The following is a 21,042-nucleotide window of genomic DNA, read 5'->3' as shown; positions in this document are numbered from 1 at the left end:
ATAGCAGTATTATCTCTTACCTGGTCCTTAATTTCAAGCTCCCTTATAGTTTTTGTTCTGTACTCTCTGAGCTCCTTTTCTGCCTCATCCTTCTTCATTTTGGTTTGATTCAACTGATAGCGCATTTCTCCACACACCTGTTAGATTACACAGACAACATGATCTGTTAGCTTCAAGGATCCATAGACCAGGGTTTGCAATTAGATCTTTTGGTGCCCTCTACAGGTCATTGAAATGCACCAGACTTTTAATTTACACATATTTTAGGTCTACAAATGCTACGTGTTTTTACATAGAAAGGTGGATCTGAATTCTATATATAGTCATTAACTTTGACATATGCAGTATCTTCTAGATTCAAATATATTTGGATCAAGATTTTGCTAAGTATAAATGCTTATGTTGTAAATACATATCACTACAGTTAAATGACAGTTGCTGGTTTGATACTCTTCTCTCATTCTCTGTAAAATCCCAAGAAAGTCTATGTCAACACTTCCAAAATGTAGAAGTAAAGCATCTATCACACTCCTAAAAAAAGGTGTATTTTAACTTGCCAAATTTACACTGTTGAGAAAGAAATTGTTTAAATGTTAACACAGTAATTTTCAAAGTTTGATCAGAGCATTACAAACTTATTGCAAACTGAAGATAAATTCTTTTTTAAAAAACTTTAATTTAAATTAATACATAGTCCAGAAGAAATGGATCAAAGCAACATTTCAGGAAATCACTTCACACAGGACAATCATTCTCTGCTCTTGGAGTGTTTCTTATATTACCCCCTCAATCCTTTCAATCTGGCAGTTCAACTTCAGGGGAAATGTGAAGGGTTAGGAGAAAGTAAAAGAGATAAAAAAAACCAAAAACCAGCAAAAGAAAACCAGAAGATCATTAATCCATTTCACATAACTTTACTGCTGTGCAGGGTTGTTTTTCTTCCAATTTTCAATCTAAGCTGTCCCTTTTTTGTCCTTATCCTGTGCCATCACCTCCAATTTGTGTCTGTTCATTTCACCTTAATTAACCAACCAAATACATGCACATTCCTTAGTGAGAATGCAAATGTATTTACTCACAGCTCTTCTTAGTCAACTTTCTTTCCAACTCACTCTACTTCCCTGCCTTGCTTATATTCTTTCAGCACTTGCTCCTTAAATGTACACCCTTTTAATTTGCTGCTACAATCCTCTGCACTTCGCAAAAACATTCTCACATATTCTACAACCCAAACTAATTTCTGTTTTTCAGTCTTATACCTCTTCTCATTTTCACTTTTTTTTCTTCTCCTTAAAAAAAACGTAGGGAAAAAGTAAATATGCATACTGCAATGAAATCACTCTAGGAAAAAAACCTAAACTAACTAAAAAAACCTAAACTACTTTTAAGAAGTAGCATTACTTATAAATTCAAAGGACAGCTTGTGAATTCAGCCATTCCAAATAATGCAAAGCAGCAAATGCTCTGAAGAACAGCAAAGTTCTAAAGCATTTTTTTAAACACTAAAATATTATATGCAGCTAAAAAAACCTTGAAATGCAACTGCATAGCTTGCAAACCCTGGATTTCTACCTCCTCCTTCCTTTATCTGAAGGATGTAACAAAATGCAATATGTCACTTCCTCCAAGTGAAATTAAAAAAATACAGCAATCCTTGCCTTCAGCTCCTCCACACACTGTACAAAGGGAATAACACAGAAGAATCAGCAGATGGTGCTGTCCTAATAATGGATTTTTCAGTCTCCTCAAGAATGAAGGAAATAGATCCTCACTCCATATTTTCTTTCCCTGACTGCTGGTGCATGAAGAAAAACAATATTTTGGATAAAACTCAAAACAGAAGTATTGCTATTTGCTGTTTTTAATAATGGCAAACTGAGTCTGGAAACAAGGAGTCAGTCAGATTCACAAGCAAAGATGTCACATAGTCAATGAAAATGTCAGGGTGATGCATATAATCCTGTCAGCTCAGTGGTTCCTCCAGGATATTCAAGACTTCTTGGTTTACTACAGGGACACAAATGAAGTTTTCCAATCTCTCAGGAGAGTGCAATTAATAGACTATTGCAAGGTGACCACCTATTCATCTTTGTATTAACATGAACTGAAGCAGAGACTGGCTCCACAGTATCATCTCCAGAGAGGTACCTTCAGACTGGTAGGGTACAAAATTATTCTTTTCAGACCAATGAATATTTGTCCCTCCTGCCTCTTTCTCTTTCACCACCTCCTCACCCCTGTAAGTGGTGCTTGTCATTTGTGCACCCAGCCGAAAGTGTGTTTCAGAATTGGTAAATCAAACCATTCTGACATTTTTAAAACACTCATTTGTCTTTCAGTTAAAAATAAAATAAAGTTTCTAGTAAGTTGGGATGACTTTTTGCTGTGAATTTTCTGCAATACTTTTGCCTCTTTCCATCAGCCAGGGCAGCAGGGGAAGATAGGAACTGTTGAAAACCTCTCCTGAAATTTCTAGAGGCCCAAAGAATAAATTGCTCCTCAAATCCTTGCAGTTAACAACTGGGGAGGTAGGATGAGCCCTGGGATTATTGGTAAGGAATATAGATATTTCAAGAGACTGTAATAAATACTTTTTCTCTTTCTCATGTTATGACCCTCATTAAGGCTCTAATCGACTGAGAAACGTGCAAAATAAAGCACCCAAGAGTGATACACCTACACAAGATGCATGTCAACCTGTAATTCCTCACTAGATGTCTTTGTAAGAGCTCTACTTATTATTAGAGAATTAAGCAGTATAGAACATAAAAGGTCTAAAGGAAAGAATTTGACAACCAGTGATTTGATATAGCTGCCTTTATTTTAGCACTGCAAGTCCCACAGGTAGCAATTAAAGACACTGTTGAATTTTATGTTGTCTCACTCAGTCCAAATTCACTTCTTTACTGAAACACTGGGATAGTGTTTTAAATAGTAATCCTCATAGGCTGCAAAGTAGAAAACCTGGCTTCTGCATGACAAGGTGACTTGGAAATGGGAAAAGTTGTTATTTTACTCTAGCAACTGGGATAGCTGTAGTGCCTCTGGGATATTGAGATGAAGTCTACAGTTACCACACATTCCTTAACAAAACAGAGGAAAATGGATAAGGTAAAAATTTCCTTATTTCAGGTTACAGTGATAAGGAAAATCAAGCTCAAAATTTCTTTATAAATGTGCTTACCTTATTCATCTCCATTTCATGAGATGCAAGCTGGCACTGTGATTCTTCTAACTGGTTTACTAGAGAATTCTTTTCCCTTGTAATTCTCTCTACTTGAGCCTCCAAAGCAGCCACATCCTTAGACAAAGCTGTCACCTGAAAAAGTCCAAAACACTGTAATGATGCAATCTGATCAGCCACAGATTAAACTCTTATGGAACTTTCTCCTCAAAAGCAACAGTATGAAGACAAAATACATAACATTAAAAATGGAATAAAAAATCAAAAATCTACAATAAAAATATACGCTATATTATTAATAATATAACAGAATACAGCAACAACATTTTATTAATGGGTTCACTATTTTTGGTTTATTTATCATACAGTAGTTTATTTGAAACTTTTCATCAACTGCACTAGTGTCCAGGACTTGTTTATATGGACACAAGATGTCAGAAGCAGTTGGCTACCTTAGTTTTGCAATATAAGAGTACTATTTAACACCACCTTATCCATCCTTATATAGATTGATTTAAACCAAATCATGTTCCTCCAGCTAAAGAAAACTGTTGTTGCAACCACAGATCTTATATTAACTTTCAAGTTCAGAAAATATTTCAACACTATAGATCAAAGCATACTGTAGCGCAAAACTCATACAGAAATAGTATATTAAAAATTCTAATGTAATTCAGATGAAATTTTGATGAATGATTAAAAAATGTAACAATAAAACAGAGGCACTGAACCTTCAGCTATTTAGCCCTGAAGCTTACTAACATAAGTGGAAATAATGGTGTCTGACAGTTCTAGGTTAACTTTCAGAAATTCAAAGCCAAATCTACACAGGATTAATACATTCATAACTATTTTTTGCTCCTTATATATCCACCTGATTCATGTATCATGCCAATTCTCCCCTTCAAACAAACTATTTCATAAAGTAAACAATAAAATATTCAGATGAATCTTGACTTGATCCACAGTATACCATTTCTACCTCCTCATAATCCTAAAACATAAAAGTAGTTAATCATATGTAGATGTAAATCATTAACATAGATCATAATTTTCTACAGTCGTTCCACATATCTTTAATTATCAGGCATGACATCATCAGAGTGTCATTATATTTTGTTTAATGTAGTTGCAGGATTTAAAAAGAAAGACTACAACAATTTAAAGTGGGAATTGGTTCCAGTAAAACACATCTCAGTGGGTGATGAAATACAAACTGATGTGATGACATGGAGTGAAATATTCTACCAAAAAAAAGCATGAAATGCTAATAGGCTGTATTTTGGAGTGCATACACTGCTTTAAAGCAACTCTGTAACAGAACAACTAACGTCATAAAAGGGATAACTTCTTAATAGAGAGCAAGGAGTCAAGCAAGGAATTGCTTAATGATGTCTTCAGTGAAAGGTTATTTTTTTAATTTCAGTTTTCCTAGCAACAGATCATTGATTATGTACCAGTTCAGGTACTTAAATATCACTTAGTCCCTATCACTGTGCTTAATACCTGTTTCTGTATCTGGAGTCAAAGAGGTTTTTTTTATACACACTTAAATGGTTTATTTTGCTCAGTCTGTGCTCTCCAGATTTTTAGAAGTAAGCCATACAACTTATAAAAAAGTCCCCAAAAATAAGAAAAAGTCTACAATCAGGAGAGAAATTCATTCTATTGTTTCCAAACTTCGACCAGAAAACTCTCATGTTTTGTATTCAAGTTACAGCAGCATCTAGAAGTCTAAATCAAGGTTATTAGGACTGTCACAATGGTCACGGCATAAACGATGAGACAGATTCTGTCTCAGAGAGTTTATAAACATTAGTAAAAGTGAGAAAAGAGATTCCAACACATTTCTGCAGGTGGGAAAACTAAACATATGATAAGATCACTTTGAAATTATGATATTGTAACATTAATGTATATATAAGATCAAAGTAGCAAAGAATCCAAAATTTGGCATGTGCTAACTTCTGAATGCTTGCCTTGGCAAACTAAATAATACTTTTTACACAAGAGACAGGTACAAACCTTGCATCACATATTACTTAACCCTTTTTTACTCTGACACAGTGCATTAAAAATATTATACTAACTAAAATAAAGTGCATAACATCAACAACCTAGTATGTATCTAGTGACGTAGCACAAAACCCAGTTGTTCGAACTCAAAGGATCACTTATCTACCACTGCTTTAAAGAAATGGTACAAGTGACTGAGCTCTCACACCCAAAACTAAAACTAAAAGACAAGCAAAAGAAGCTTAAAGAGGATGATACACTCATTGTAATACACAGAAAAAGACCCAACTCATACCATTGCTGCCATGTTCTCCCTTTCCTTCTTCATTTCTTGCCGCAGTGCTTCTTTCTCATCAGCCCTCTTATTTAACTGGGCAGCCAACTCCTTTTCAAGATAATTCTTCTGTCGTTCCATCTCGCTTTTCAGCTGCTCACAGTGGACTAGAGCCTAAAAAAACCCCAATTTGCTTAAGTGAAAGAAACGCAACATTTTTAAACAAACATGGTATTTTTCTAACACCTTCTAAGAAACCAGTTTGCTATTAGAAAGGATCTTTTTTTTAAATGCAGTTATTATGATGTTTATACATATGCTATTGTGTTAGCATCTAGAGTAGGGCTAACAAAATGAAAATGGATGTGTATGTTTGTAGGTATATACATGCCCTACTGTAACTGAGAAATTTAATTGCTTTTAGGAATCATGACAAAGATGGAAGCATTTTTCTGCATATTTCTCCAAATAAATAGCTGCTCTTCTAAAACTAAGATTATTTGCCTTACATTTAAAATCTGAAATTCCTGAATACACATCGCTAGAATCAGCCTCCAGTATTTGACTCCTTGCAAATACATTGGTTACTATCTAACTAAAAAACTGAAGGAAAATTTAATAAAATGTATGCACTTCCACTTAGTCTTCTCCTGAAGAGAATTACTGAGCGCAGAATGCTAAAAAACCTGAAAACAGTCAGTAAAGATACAAAAAAAAGTTAGACAAATACGTTTCAGGTTTGTCAAAAATTAATTCTACTAAATACCTCATAAAGTACTACTTAATTTCAGGTGCTAAAACACAGGGTTATAGATGGGTTCTCTATCAAAAATGAAGAAATACAAGTTCAAGAACACTCTCAAAACACTGTCTTCACTATCTTCTAAAAATGCTAGGGAAAAAAGAAGATATTTATACAATGCTGCTGTTATCTCTGCCAAAGTGTAGAATTTGAGTGTTACATCAGTTTAAATCAGAAATACACTAGTCAATTACAAGTAAATCCAAGTATTCAAAGCACCCTAAAGGGAGCTTTGCTAGCCTACAAGCAAACTAGATTTAACTTCAACATTTCACTGATGTCCAGCATATTCTGTTTCAAAGAAGCAAGAGTAACCTCCCATTAGGAATTCTAACTTTTTACCCTTTATTTTCAATTTTTTTTAACTGCTTATTTTTCCTTCACTTAAAGCCAATCTCTTTTATTCATTTTTTTTTGTCTTTGGACTGTTCATAAGGGGAGCAAGTTAAACCATGTTTTTTTAGAGAATGTTTTAACAGTCTCCATTAATTTTATGGCAATTCTGTGGGACCCTCTTCAGGGTCCCTTTCCTTCTGACAAGTCTGTCATGGTGAGAGCATCCCTCTGTTATGGCATTGAATCCTTTTCTGTAGGAAGTAATCATCAACTTCAGCAAACAACTGCCTGCATTAAACTGCTCTAGTTTGGTAGACAACTAAATCAATGCTACACCAGAAGAAAGTAGTTGCATTAGTTGCATTTCAAGAAGAAATGTGTATTTTGTTAGCTTCACTGTTTTGACTGCACAATGCACAGTTCAAACAATTATTCTTTTATGACATTTGTGTTGAAAATGTATTCCTGATTTTGCTTCAACTATATGAACTTAAACATAACAGATCTCTTTGCTGCTCCATGCAATAAGCAAGAGGCCACAAACTATAGAGACAACCAAAAGACAAGAAGAAATGGTGGTTTTAAATGATGAGCACCTGAGGTTAGACTTCAGGTCAACAGGCTGATGATATTGCAATTATATTATTTGAAAGCTTAATGTATTAACTTCTCACTTTTGTTACGTGGACTGTTCTATGGGATTCCATGCTTGTTATCAAGAAAAACAGCACTTAAGAGTAGAATAGGTCTGGGAAAAAGAAAAGGATGGTTTGTACTTACCAGAGGTTTACCAGTACTTGTAAAAAGGCAAAATTAATGCAGTATAAGTTAAAAAAAAAATAAAAATCCTGTTCCTTCATATTAAAACAGTTTTGGAGCATGAAAAAAACACAGACTACTATTCAGCCTTGTAGACAAACAGGTAGCACTTCACAGAAGCCTACAAGCACAGACTTCTCTTAGAGCACTATATAAATAAGATCGATTTTATCAATAGAACAATTATATCAATCTTGTTTGCATTCAATTACAAAAACCAAACCAAAGCATCCCTCTCTCAATTACATAGTAATTCACTAATAGTACAGTAGATGTCACTAACTATCAAGGAAATAATTTAGGTCAGTATAGGTTGATTGTTTACAGAACTAGGGCTAACACAAGCATTACATCAAAACTGGTTTTATCATTATTATTTACATAACACCAGAAGCTTCCTGCAGGTAGCATTAGACAAGACTTCTCATCTTCAAAGAGCTCTGACAGTCAATCAGTTCTTGCACTGCTCTCATATGAGGCAAAGAAGAATTGTTTGTACCCATTTTAACTATTCTTTCCAGAGGAGGTCTGAAATTTGATGTCAAAATTATCCTCTTACATATAATGAATATCTTTGAAAATTCTACAACTCAATTTATATCACCTAGCTTGTGAAATTACATCAATTAAGAAATGCAGCACTCCTCACAGTATTGATGAGAATTTAAGAACTTGAATACAGAATTCATATTACTGCTCAGAAACAGTCACATGGTGCAGTTGGTTTAAATCTACATCATATCAACACATGACAAAGATCTTATGCATGTATTCTCTCATTAGCATGAAAACTAATTAAGATTTGCATTAGATCTGAACACTAAAAGCTATAATCTCATGATGGATTTACCTTTGTTTTCTCAAAATTTGCCTCTTCTGCCATTTGCACAGCATGTTCAACTTGCTTACAAGCATTAGATTCTCTTTGCTGCATCTCTTTCATGCTTTGTCTCACTGAAACAAGTGCATCCATCAAGTCATCTCTTTCTCTGCATATTAAAAAAAAAAAAAACAACTCAGATACTTATTCTATTTCTTTTTGTAAGAAAAAAAAACAAAAAACACTCAAACACCAGGAATACCAAATATAAAATATAAACAGATGAAAGACTTAAGGGTGGTAAGCAAAGCAAGACTAAAACTCATGAGGGAAAGACAGCATGCTGCAAGCTTAGCAGATACTGAAAATATTATTTGCTTGACAACCACCCCTTCATTTCAGAAGGATGGACCATTAGAGGAGCTGCCAGTAAAGATTGTAGATCTCAAGTCACTGATGTATGGAAGCCAAGCACATTCTGTTGATGTAACAAAACAGGCATCCATGCAAATAAAAAAAAAAGGCAATATAGAATTACACTATCATTAATAAATGTAAAAGAGGGAAAAAATAATAAAAAGGAAAGGTTAGGTTCAAAAGTAATCACTAAGTATATCAAATGATAATGTACATCCATTTACTGCAAACTGGAACTAAGTCAAACAATAGGACACCTGGATTCTACAACTCTTCTCAACTTCTGTTAACTAAGACACTAAAATCTGTACTAAATGGGAAAGCAGAGTTGGCAGAACTGTAATACTTAACTTCACCTTTTCATTATTTTCAAATGTTAAAAGCTTTTAAATTAAGTTTAACTGTCTGTGGTTTAGGTGCAGCTCAAGATTCTGGCTGAAAACTGCAGTGTTCTTAATGTTGTGTGAAATGGTAACACATTTTTTTGTATTTGCCAGAGACCTAGCAGTCATACTTTGAAATTTCATTTTGTTTTTGAATTGGATAAAGTTCCTTTGAAAATTCCTACCCTTGTTTTTAATAAACTGCACAAGGAGAGGTCAGCTTTCAGATTTTTTTATACCTCCAAATGAAATAACGGTTTAAGATAGATAAAGAGGCCAGTTCAAATCTTTTATTTCAAGCTAAGTGTAATATAAGAGGACAAGAATTTACAAAGAGGACAAGATTTACAGTTTGTTCATATTCTCCAACATCTGTGACAGATAATTACTTTTGTTATAAAAGCAGATTTTGAAACATGACTTCTCAGCAAGGGAGCTTTGCCAGAAAATTTTTGGACTAGATAATAGAAAAAAATACATAAACCCTGGCACTAACCATCTAGGGCAGAGGAATAGTGCCCACTTGACTGAGTACATATATGCTCTATGTCCCTTCAGTCTCCCTGCTTCTAAGTGATTCCATCTCAGGCTCATTCTAATAGCCTGAAATTCTAAGGTTCAGATATCTGACAATAAATAGATGGCTGTTAAACAAACTTTGAGAAAGTTGGAGTATCCTATCATTATTACTAGCAAGTAGAAAGGGAGATTTTTTTTGAAGATGACTGACTGGCAGAATTCCTTAAGAAAAAGAATTTAATGTTGGGATCCCTGAATTACATATATTCAGCCTGTATAGCTGTGATTTTTAGAATTATTGAAATAAAAGCAAGAATTTAAAAAAAAGGGCTGCAGCAAATAATTTAATTTGTTTTTATCCAATGGAACTTTTTTTCCCTGTCTTATTGTAGTCAGGAAGGAACTGCTACAGGTGTTTGGGGTAGGAAATATATCCTACCCCAGGCACACAACCTATTGTTGATGCATCTGAAAAGTTCCCTATATGTAAGAAGAATAAAGTAGAGCCAGAAAAAACTTCCAGCTATGGAAGTATAATGAACTTTTGCAAGGAATAATCAACCAAAATGCAGGGACTTGCACAATATCTGTGCTGACAGAGTGAAAGACTTGTTTGTACAAAAAATGCAGGAGACAGACTGTAAATATTCTCATTATCTGGTCAGCCCAAGGTATAATTACATGATAACAACTAAAATTCTTTCCCACTTGAAATAAGTAGCAAAGCTATTGTAGATTTTGAAGTGGATGGGACCTATATTCACTGACTTCAGCATTATGACTCCAGCTTGGGAGTATATTGTTCCATAAATGCACATCTCTCTACGAAGGTAACCTGAGACATTGAGACTTAAATGGTTTGATGCAAGCAGCCACACTTCCCTCACAAAGTGAAGCAGCCATACTTCATTCACAAAGTACACACCCCCACAACCTACCTCATCAGCCTCTCAATGGTCTGAACATGAACATTACAGTGAGTCTGTGCAAGAACAGCCTCATGCTGGGCACAGTTCAGGCACAGACCACCAACCTGGCTGGAATTTCGGGCTGAAAACAGTGACTTCTGGTGTTTCAGCCTTCCTTCCAAATCTTTGCATGTCTTCTGAGATTCTGAAAGGTCTTTTCTAGAAAGAAGAAATAAAAAAAATATTATTTGTGAAATTACATATATCTACAAGTCATATTCATGTATAATTTATAACTACAAATGTAACCTAAAGAGAACTGTAAGAATCTCTGTAATGAACATTATTTTACACATTTCAATAGGCTAAGGAAGACTTTAACAGAGAAATAACAGTTGAACTGCCCAATCAAAATTATTAATAGACAAAACAATACTGTGTTTCTTCCTCCATAGTATCAGAAAATATTGAAGTTAAACAGAAAATTATTAAAGAAAAAATCTGTAGGCTTACATTTTGTCTGAACAAATTATAATATTCATTAACAAAAACCACTATCAGCTGTATAAATATTTCAATACCCTAACAATTTTCTGTTGTTTTTATTAATAATATCACTAACTACATATTTATTCTCTACTCCCTAAACAAGAACCCAGACGTAATCAGCACATTCACTCAGATCCAGCAATATACACAACTTGAGGTCAAACACATGTACAGAAAAACAGGCTAAGATTTTTACTTGTCTCCAAAATTTTTACCAGGTGCTCGGCCAGAATTTCCAAGCATGTGTCAGGCTGGGGAGATCGCAAGCAATAGGAATGTTCTCATCAGGAAGTTCCAGACAAATGCACACTGTGCACATATAGATCAATTTGACAAATTGTGCAATGAATCCAAAGCTTTGGGTTTGTTATGCAGGCCATCTGGGCAGCACACACATAGGAAGTCTGACACATTCTGGTTGCATCGGATTTACTGTGCACATGATATATACACTGCATGCATTCTTATTTCCATCTGGAAAATCTTCTGTGCACTTTTTCCAATTTTAGTACTTGGTCTATTACATATAAAGCCACTATAACCTGAACAGAATTTGCTCTGCATAGATGCTTAGACAGTCCTGGTGCAGCAAACCTAGTGTTGGAAAGTCTTGGACAGAAATCAGCAAGTCCTGTGTACATTCATCCTTGAAGTTAAAAGGGAAGATAGTTCCACTGAAAGGGATATAATTTCTCACTTAAATAAAATTTAGCTTTGCAGAACTTCCTGTTTGCAAGATCATGCCTCTTAGGAGAAATCAAGAGGCTGAATAATGTACTTGCAGAGCTTCTGAGACAAGCTTAGCCTCCAAAAATTATTTTGGAGTAAATATAAAACTTGAGGAGAAGGGGGAAAAAATTGGATTATACAGCTGAAATTAAAGACCCTCCTTTACATTCACTAAGACAACTGGCTTTGCACGTTTCAGGTTTCACCAATGCAGAGAACATTCTTTTAACTTGTCTCCCTACCAATAACTCTTTTTTACAGACAAAACAGTTTAGCATTTTCAAATATATGAAACCATGATTTATTTAGGGAAAAACATAATTAAACAGTGGCAGAAAGTAGCTAATTATGGAAGCTGTCACACAAGTTGAAATTGTAACTTTTTTCTTTGAGAGGTGTATTTACATGACCTTTTTTAGGGGCAAGAGGGTAAAAAAGATAAGATGTTTTAACATTCTATTTTACTACATTTTTATTTGAGAGAACTTAATAGAAAACCAGTTTTCAGGGACACTATCAGGAGACACAACATTCAGGCATTCTCTTCATTAAATTCAGATTAAGAGTGGTTCCTGCTGTTATGCAGTGACAATTTATTAAGGATTATTTTAAGACAAAAAATTCACTTTACCTTAGAGACTGTATTTGATCATCAAGGATATTGACTTTTTCTTGATAAAGAAGTTTTAGATTCTCCTTTAGAAAAGATGGGAGAAAAGATATGTCTTGCTTTCTTCATAACAGTCTTTACAAATAAACCTAGACTTTACCCACATTCTTTTCCCCTGAGGACATAAGCCTGTTGATATACTAGTGGCAGAGAAACCTAAATATTTCACATTTCTGGAAGTCTAAAAAGTGAACAACCCTCCCATTTTTTTTGTTTCTAAATAAGGTTTTTTTGCCAGATCCTCATATGGTAAATTGTTTCAATTCCAACTTCACTCCTCAGTTCTCTACAATGATTCACAGAAACTGATGATCATGTCTCAAGTTTGCTCTTGCTCACCCACAAACTGCAAATAATACATAATTATTAAGAACTTCAAATACACAGGGTATTTATTTATAATACAGTGAGTTACTCTGATTATCTGGTCAAGAATTAGGTATGTGAATCAACCACATCCATGTTAAATACAATGGTGATAACAAACCAGATAAAGCACTACAAATTTAGCTAACTATGACGCTTAGAAAGAAGTTACAATTAACATGATTCTCCTAATTTAAATGTGGCAGATGAAGAAAAGAGTAATTCCTGTAAAAATAGCTTCCAAACAACTGCAAGCATCAGTGACCACTGAGGTCTTCAGCTCTAAAATAATAGCACAAAAAACCTCAAACTATATTTTTCTATTGAAAAAACCCAAATCCCATATAATTAAAGAACTAAAGTAACGTATAAATTCCAGAGTACAAAAGTGCAAATGGATAAAATATACCAAAACTTTTCAGTTAGCCAAGTTTTTTTTCCTAAAAGATAGCAAAACTACCCCTAACACTACCAGAGCAAAAGGAAAATTAATATCTTCTGAAACTAAAAGTACAGGAAGCGACATCAGCTCTAAATTATTAGGACTCCTCTGTATCTTTAAAAGCACAAGGTGTGTAATTCAGCTAAGGAAAAGCAGATTGTACAAAGCTACTTTTGTACCTTACTGAGCCTGTGCTGCTCTAGGAGCAGAACAATTCATTAGGAAAAGCGTTTGTGTGGAGGGCTACATAAATTACACCAGCTAGTTCCCACCTGCTTGGGCACTGTGTTACTCCTAAGAGTCTCCAAAGTACAGTGAAGCCATCATGTTTAAACAAGAATTATCTCCAGGAAATCATCATCTGCAGATACAACCTGCCATCTGTATCTAACTGCACAATAATATTAATTAGGGTATAATGAGAAGATGAGTTTTAAGAGAATAAAATTTGAGCTCAGATTAAGGTTCAGTCGACTAAAACTTTACCTCTGTCTGTTACCAAGTTGATCATCAGAACTGGAACAACAACAACAACAACACTGAACAGTTTTGCAAAGACAGAATTCTGTGAAGAAAGGTAATACCAACCAGTTCTACAGGCCATTTTACTTCGTGTGCAGAAGCTGCTGTAACAAAAGCCTGATCTTTGTTATGTGCTGGTGATGAGGTGACAGGCTGGTGTGTGCTACAGTCTTTACCACCTACAGGCCAGGAGTTCTGAGTATTTGCCTAAAATAAAAGTATTAATGTTTTGGTTATGATTATGTAGGCTGGCTTTTTAAACAAATGTACTTACTTAATTATTGAATCTTATAATTCTCTGTGGAATACAATAACCCTACACAAGTTAATTAGGTTAGCAACCTACGATAATGATGCTACCCAAGGAAACCCACGTTTACAAATTCTCACTAAATTTTGACTAAAATTCCATTTGCGGACAACCATTTGTATACCTTTCCATAAAAATAATCTGGCCAGATCCTTGAGCACTGATTAAAGCAACAAAAAATAAAAACTTACTGAGGCATCTAGAAGAGTTTGTTCTCTCAACATGTATTCTGCAGTTACGAATTTCAGCTTCTGATGGAGTTCCTCATTTTCAAGTAAAACTGTCTGTTCTCGATCTTTCATCCCACACAACTCCTCCTATAGGATAAAGGAATTGTATTTAAAGGGCTCCATAAGATGGCCATCAGTATTTGAAACGCATCTTGAGACCAAGAGTCAAGACTAATATTTTCAAATATTTCAACCCTTTTAGAGAAACTAAGAATACTCAAAAGACAGATTTTGTATTTTTGCAGCTTAAATTTCCATAAATCTTCTTTTAAAAAAAGCTTATTTATATTTGTGCTAGGACATAAAAATGTCTTTAAAGACCCTTAAAAACCAGATACCAAGACACAGAGTAAGGGATCTACTGAGTAAGGGAATTGCACTTGGCTCCGTTTTGGCCATTAAAGCAATGAATCTCAAGTCTAAGTGTAAGCTGCTTTTAATGCAGTTCTTCACGTCTGGGGGAACAGGGTTTGAGTAGGTTAAATATGTTGTCTGATACCTTGTAAAACTTCACTTCTGCTTCCAAATGGTTAATGTACTGTGACTGATCATTGATTATAGGAACGAGATCAGAAAGAGCTGGTAAGTCTGCAGGCACAGCTTCTGGGGGTTTCTGAAGGAAGTAAAGAACAGCATGTGTTATGTTCTGATTTTCCATTATTGCAGTAAGATGTTGTTTGCACACAGACTACAACCTACAGTTTTCTGGTAAGGCTTCAAAATGCACACAGAGTTGTCAGTGGAGTCTTCTCAGAGGAACAACAGATACATTTCTAGCGCTAGTTCACACGTCTGAAGGAAAACAAGGATCTTTATGCATATCCCTATTTTTGAAAGTCACGTAATTCTAACACCTATGATTTTAGATCAGAAACATACCTTTTTGTGCAAAAATAGTCCATTAAATACTTCTCAAATATAACTGAAGTCTAAAAAAATTGACGATTTAGAAATCCACACCCTGGTTTTTAAATATTACTTTTGAAATATTCACCATTACAAAAAACAAAAACAAAAAAACCCAAACCAAAACAAAAAACCAAACCAAAAGAAAAACAAACACAAACAAACAAACAAACAACAACAACAAAAAAAATAACAACCCACAAAGCAAAATTTTAAAAAAGCAAACCAAGCTACTAATGGCTAGCTATTACATCTACTAGTTATCTTATCTACATGTTCTGCCAATAATGCATTAAAATTCCTTGTCCAATCCTTATAAAGGTAAAATCCTTCAATTAGGATGAGGTGAAAGTTTCTAGCAACAAATAACTTACAGTCCAATTATACCAAATATAAGTATTGGCTGTTTTAAAGGCATGGACACTCTTGAAATACATGGAACCAGGATTGCAGAGACAAATGGAGGATATCCAGAACCATCTGAAAAAACATCCCTTTAGAGAAGGAATTCTGAAAAGGAATTCCAAATTTATAACACATTCTGCCTGGCTCAGTAGACATTAGGCCCATGTTCTATTGACTCAGAATTCACCTTGATTTAAATTCTTAATCCTCATTACTTCATAATTTTTTTGAAAAAATGAACCACACTTGTTAAAGTATATCTAATATAGCCTTGATAATATTTGTAAGTCATCTGTGTCTCTGCCTCCTATTCATCTGCCCCTCTTCTCTGAAAGCATAATAAACACCTTGTAGCTGAGACCTCCAGCTGCCTCCCTGACAAGATTATACCACAGCAGTGTTAGAAAATGTGGAATAACTCCATTTCTATTCAAATTTTTTAACTGAAAAACAGTTCTAATGTTAAAACTGAGAAACACCATTGTAATGTAAACAATAGTGCTAAGGAATTTTTCACTAAAAAGAAAGTAGCAGGTATTTTCCCAACACAAAAAGAACAGAAGACCTCTGATTTTTTTTTACCTTCTTAACAACATAATTGTTATAAATTGATTTGGGATTTTTTAATTAACATTCTCACAATATAACATGTAACAGGGTGAAAGAACAGAGGTCAGGGAAGCATGCATTTAAATTAGGCCAAATATTAAAATCAGAACTGAAAGACACATCTGATCAGTATGAATAACCAAACAATTACGCCTGAGTCTCAGAAATGTTGTTTACATTCAAATACTTAAAACTGAAAAGAATTAAACATATAAATGCGTAGCAGCTTTAGAAACCAGCATTCTAAAGGGTGACAAACAGTTTTGCCAACATAATAAAAAAACTGGCCCACCTTGTACTTTTCCAGAATGCCTCAAATTTCAAGCATCTAAACCACGGAATTAGAGAAACTTTGCTACCCTATAAACTGGCAGGAAACAACAGGAATCCATCACATCTCCAGCTATAACAGCAGCGTCAGGAACAGAGCTGGGTGCAGCTAGGTAAGCCAAAACCCAGCCTGCAGAACTGCAGTTGTTATATGAAGCAATCTTGCTGGGCCTTGACCTCAGGTGATGAAGTGTAGAGAAAAGGAAAATTTCTGCCCGACCATCTGGGTGTAATCAAAGAAAGGATGTACTCATTCCACGTCTATTGCAATTTTAATCAATAGGCAAGAAAAGGGAATTTTGTTGTGATAATATTACTTATATGTATAAAATGTGGCAAAGGTTACTGAAGAGTATAGTTTTTGTGAAATGTTATACTTAGGTATAGATCCTGCAGTCATTTACTATTCAGCAGTCATCAGGTATTTCAGCATCACTGAAGGCAAAAGGTTAAGGTTACTCATAATATAACTATGCTTTCCTTAACCTTTGGGAAATTGGTTTCTTCTTATACAAGAAGCATTTCTGCACTGTCCAGTAAATCAACAGACAAGTTTGTGTTTTATGAGGGTTTGGGCTTTTTTTTTTGGTGTGTGTGCACTTTCACAGTTCAGCATTTTTTTGAGCTTTACACATTGTCTGCCTTCAAAACACTTTCATATCCTCAAGCAGATGGAGGACAGCTGCAGAGAATAAAGCCACCACTTCACAGAATGTCTCTCACTGGAAACTTCAAGAGGAAGAAACAGGACAATGCTGTACCAATACAGAAATTCCTATTTTTTCTCTGTTCATTCCTCTATTCTTTGACCCACTCCCTGAAAGCACTATCCCAAGTATCTTAGATAAAAGCATTCCATTTTCTAAATTTTCCACTGTACTAAAACTTCCCAATGTAAGTAGAAAATTTCACCAAAGATGGAATAAAAGATTCTTTCCCTCCCTTCCAAAGCTAAATACAAACTGATACTGATTCATGTCATGCCAAAGTCAACCAATGATGCATCAATCCCTTGAGCTACAAAACACTAACTCATGACATTATGAGGCAAAATACCTGGCAGGACAACCATACTAAACTCGTGGATCTTAGAACACTCAAACACATTTTTAAATAAAATTCCTTAACGTCAGGACAGCAGAACTATGCTCATTACGCAGGCTGAAAGTGACACAGTAGGAATACAGGCTTCAGATTACTCTGATGTTAACTTTGACAGCAAAGAGCTGCTTGTCTTGCTTAGTATAAACCAAAAATATTCAGTGTAGGCCATCAAAGGATAAAACTGCAACAATGCCTTTGAAATATTTTTCTGTAGAGATTCGAGCAATCAGCAGCTGTTCTGTAACTGAACAGTGCAACGCACATACTTTGGTGCAGTTCTGCTTCAGTGAAGCAGCATCTGAAAAGCCCTTTTAAAGGCATGAACAAACTTTGACAGAGACCACTGCATTTTGGCAGAGAACTACAAAACCTGTTTTTGCATGAACCCCTCTAACTCTTTCAAGAAAAAGCATAAAGCATAAGAAGGACATTGAGAATCCTTAAGGTACAGTCAAAGGAAAACAGAGGCTGCTTTTTCAGAAATTTTTCCTTATTGTCTATCCCAAGTGTTTTCAAAACAAAAAGGGTGGATGACCATGCTGCACCCTCAACAAAAAGAGGAGAGTAGTCTAAACCCTGTATTATAGATTCCTTTTTCTTCCATTATCGTCATAAGGATACCAAATTCTGGTCATAGCCTCAAGAAACTCCTGTATTTAAGGCTGTAAAAATTATTCAATGTTTCTTTTTTTCTCTGTATACTATAAAATCAACATGCATGGCATTTATTCAAACAACACAACTGAAACCAGAAGAAACATACATGGTTTGCCTTCTTCCTGCTTGAGGGAGACTCTTCACTTTCCATTCTTTCTTGGTGTTCCAACAAAATTTTAAGTTGGTTAACTAGAAAGAGATAAAACCATTATAACTAATAAATAATTACTTTTTTCATTGAAATTAGTATAATTTCTAACAATGTTTAAACCATTTGTTTTCAGAATAGTCTTACCTGCGTGACTCTGCTGCAGTTCCTGACTGGCTGCGTTCCCACAGTCATCACTGGCCCCGTCTGCATTGTCACTGCCCTCATCCACAGAGGACTGGTCAAATCCAGGGCCATCATCACCTTTTGCCAAGGCATGTTTCAGTTCAGAGATGCTTTCACTGGCACGTTCTAAAAAAACCCCAAACACATCATTAGCCACAATAAACAACGTAAAAGAAATTATTTACTGGCTGATATTTTTAATGGGAAAAAACATGAGAGTACTACAAGCATTCAGCATGTGTCTAGCTTGACTGCTTGACCTAAACTCAGCACTGGAAGCAATTATCTAATGCAAACAGACAAAAAAAAACTATTATATTTGCAAAATATTTACTAAAACCTAATTTTTCTGAGCAGAGCTATACACAGCATCTTAGCCCCTCAATACATTACGATACTGCAGGAGCAGAAGTATTAATATACTTGACCCTAAAATATTTTCTAGCATATGCACCTTCCATACTGTTCAATGAACTTAAAGCTCATGTTACATTTTCTACAATATGCAGGACTGGAAACCGAGAAAAACATTTTTGCATTTTAGTGATGCCACCACACATTATTAGAAAGCAAGCTGTCACACAATGAAACCAATACCTGAGTAAATGAAGTAATAACTCAGCAAACCAAGCCACCATAAATCAGTTATTTAATAAAGATTGATGACTTCTGATTAAGTGTGAAAAATAAATAACAACACACACTATTCTAGAAAAAAGATGAAACAAACACAACAGAAAACCTCTATCCAGATAAATATAAATATTTTCAAGAACTGACTTACTGACAGGTGTTACAGTAAAGGTCTTATCTAATGTTCAATATAGTTTTTCCTTATATTCCTTTCTTTTTTTTTTTTTTTTTTTTATTTGATTCAGCCGACTTCACAAAAATCATATACACCCACCATAAAGGCCACATTGCTGTGATAAAGCTGAACATTTCCAATATGCCAATAAAGAAATTTGAGACATTTGCAGCTAAGACATGACATATGAATTGGAAATCACAAAATATGGGCTTAGTTTTAGATAAGGATACATCTAGTTTGCACCACTGGACCTCAGACAACTCACTTATTACTTCTTTTAGGTATAAATGCCCACAGAGCAGCAATTTCACTCTTGTGAACCAAGTTTATAAGGAAACATCTTCTATGGGAGTAACTGCTACAATTAGAAAAATGGTAACCTTTCTAACAGATGTCCTTACTTAATTTTTACATGCTTGTAAGTTCTAAATTGATACGATGCATTTCTTGTCAGTGGCAAAAAAATCCTTCAAACAATAATCACAGCATTTGCTAGGTAGAATTCAGAAGACATGCCCCAGATTATAGGTTGCTGTAAAAACCTTAATAGCTCTTTTCTTCCAAACAGAAAGGCAAATAGCAGTTCAAGTCAGAAAACAAAAGCTAGATAAGTATTTCTGTCTTCACTTTATGTTTTTCAAGTTCACATCATCTTGACTGAACCTCGGAAATTGATTTTTTCCCCCACTTTAACAGTTTTCACCATTTTTTCAGTCTTCTCTACTTGGTTGTAATTTACTAACAGCTCATTAAATATAAATAACCTCCAAAAAGCATTATTTTAAGAATATATCCTCAGTCCATTGACACTCTCTTTTTAGCAATGCTAATTTTTAATAATAACCTGACCCATTTCTGATCTATTAATCTTCTCTCAGCACTTATTTTTAAAGCCCGGTCATCTTATGGCTCGCACTGCCATTTCTGGTTACTCCATCCTTTAATGAATTTAATGTAAAAGAAGACCTAAAATGCATATTTTAAACATTCATAATTTAGTAAAACAATCCCAAATACCATTCACAAGGCAATGACTCCAAAAAGAAGGGTTTAAGTCAACTGTTTCACTTTTGGCATACTTAGGCTCTTCATCCTTTCTTGAGCATTCCAGGATGCTGTGAGGGCAGAAGAGCTCATTGAGAAATGGCAGAAGTATCTCACTGATGCAATGGTTTAGGCATTTAGCAAACTATGTTGCAACCATTTGTTGCCAAGAAGTGTTCAATGTCATTTAAGTTGTCATGTGGTGTGTCATCTGACAGCAGTAAAGTTCCTTCATTCCCCCATTCCCTGCAGATGTCTGCCAGAGAACCCCAGGGCACCAGCATTCGCTCCCTAGCCAAGGGACAATCAACCAAACAAACCAAACCAGAAACAACCAAGCCCACATATATGGTTTTCCCAGAATTTCTCTCTCTCTCTCTCTCTCTCTCTCTCTCTTTGTAGTATTACAGCTACTGAACTTCAAATTTCATCCACAAAGATAACATAGATCTTCTTACACTCTGTCCTCTTTTCCCATAAACATAGAGGGCAGTAGCAGTGCAACACATTAAAACCATTATCAATGGCATATTGATGCCAATTTTT

The 21,042-nt window shown here is 34.9% G+C and overlaps 2 protein-coding genes across 9 annotated transcripts in view; one reads left to right on the top strand and one right to left on the bottom strand.

Moving 5' to 3' along the window:
- Positions 1-21,042, top strand: part of AKT3 (AKT serine/threonine kinase 3) — a 380,155-nt gene that overhangs the window by 228,721 nt on the left and 130,392 nt on the right. The gene's annotated exons all lie outside the window — the stretch shown is intronic.
- The window catches only part of SDCCAG8 (SHH signaling and ciliogenesis regulator SDCCAG8), a 106,969-nt gene that overhangs the window by 81,034 nt on the left and 4,893 nt on the right, over positions 1-21,042 (bottom strand). For all 8 annotated transcript variants that reach the window (XM_083857256.1, XM_083857252.1, XM_083857251.1 and 5 more), the window contains 11 exons: positions 18,603-18,767; positions 18,414-18,496; positions 14,796-14,909; positions 14,258-14,383; positions 13,823-13,963; positions 12,388-12,452; positions 10,509-10,697; positions 8,282-8,420; positions 5,496-5,648; positions 3,185-3,319; positions 21-137 (listed from right to left, as the gene is read on the bottom strand). In XM_083857256.1, coding sequence (XP_083713382.1) covers positions 21-137; positions 3,185-3,319; positions 5,496-5,648; positions 8,282-8,420; positions 10,509-10,697; positions 12,388-12,452; positions 13,823-13,963; positions 14,258-14,383; positions 14,796-14,909; positions 18,414-18,496; positions 18,603-18,767 — 1,427 coding nt within the window. The remainder of the gene's footprint in view (positions 1-20; positions 138-3,184; positions 3,320-5,495; positions 5,649-8,281; positions 8,421-10,508; positions 10,698-12,387; positions 12,453-13,822; positions 13,964-14,257; positions 14,384-14,795; positions 14,910-18,413; positions 18,497-18,602; positions 18,768-21,042) is intronic.

This window comes from Zosterops lateralis (genome assembly GCF_965231275.1).
Source record: "Zosterops lateralis genome assembly, chromosome: 3".
NCBI lineage: Eukaryota > Metazoa > Chordata > Aves > Passeriformes > Zosteropidae > Zosterops > Zosterops lateralis.
This window is presented reverse-complemented; position numbering and strand designations above follow the sequence as displayed.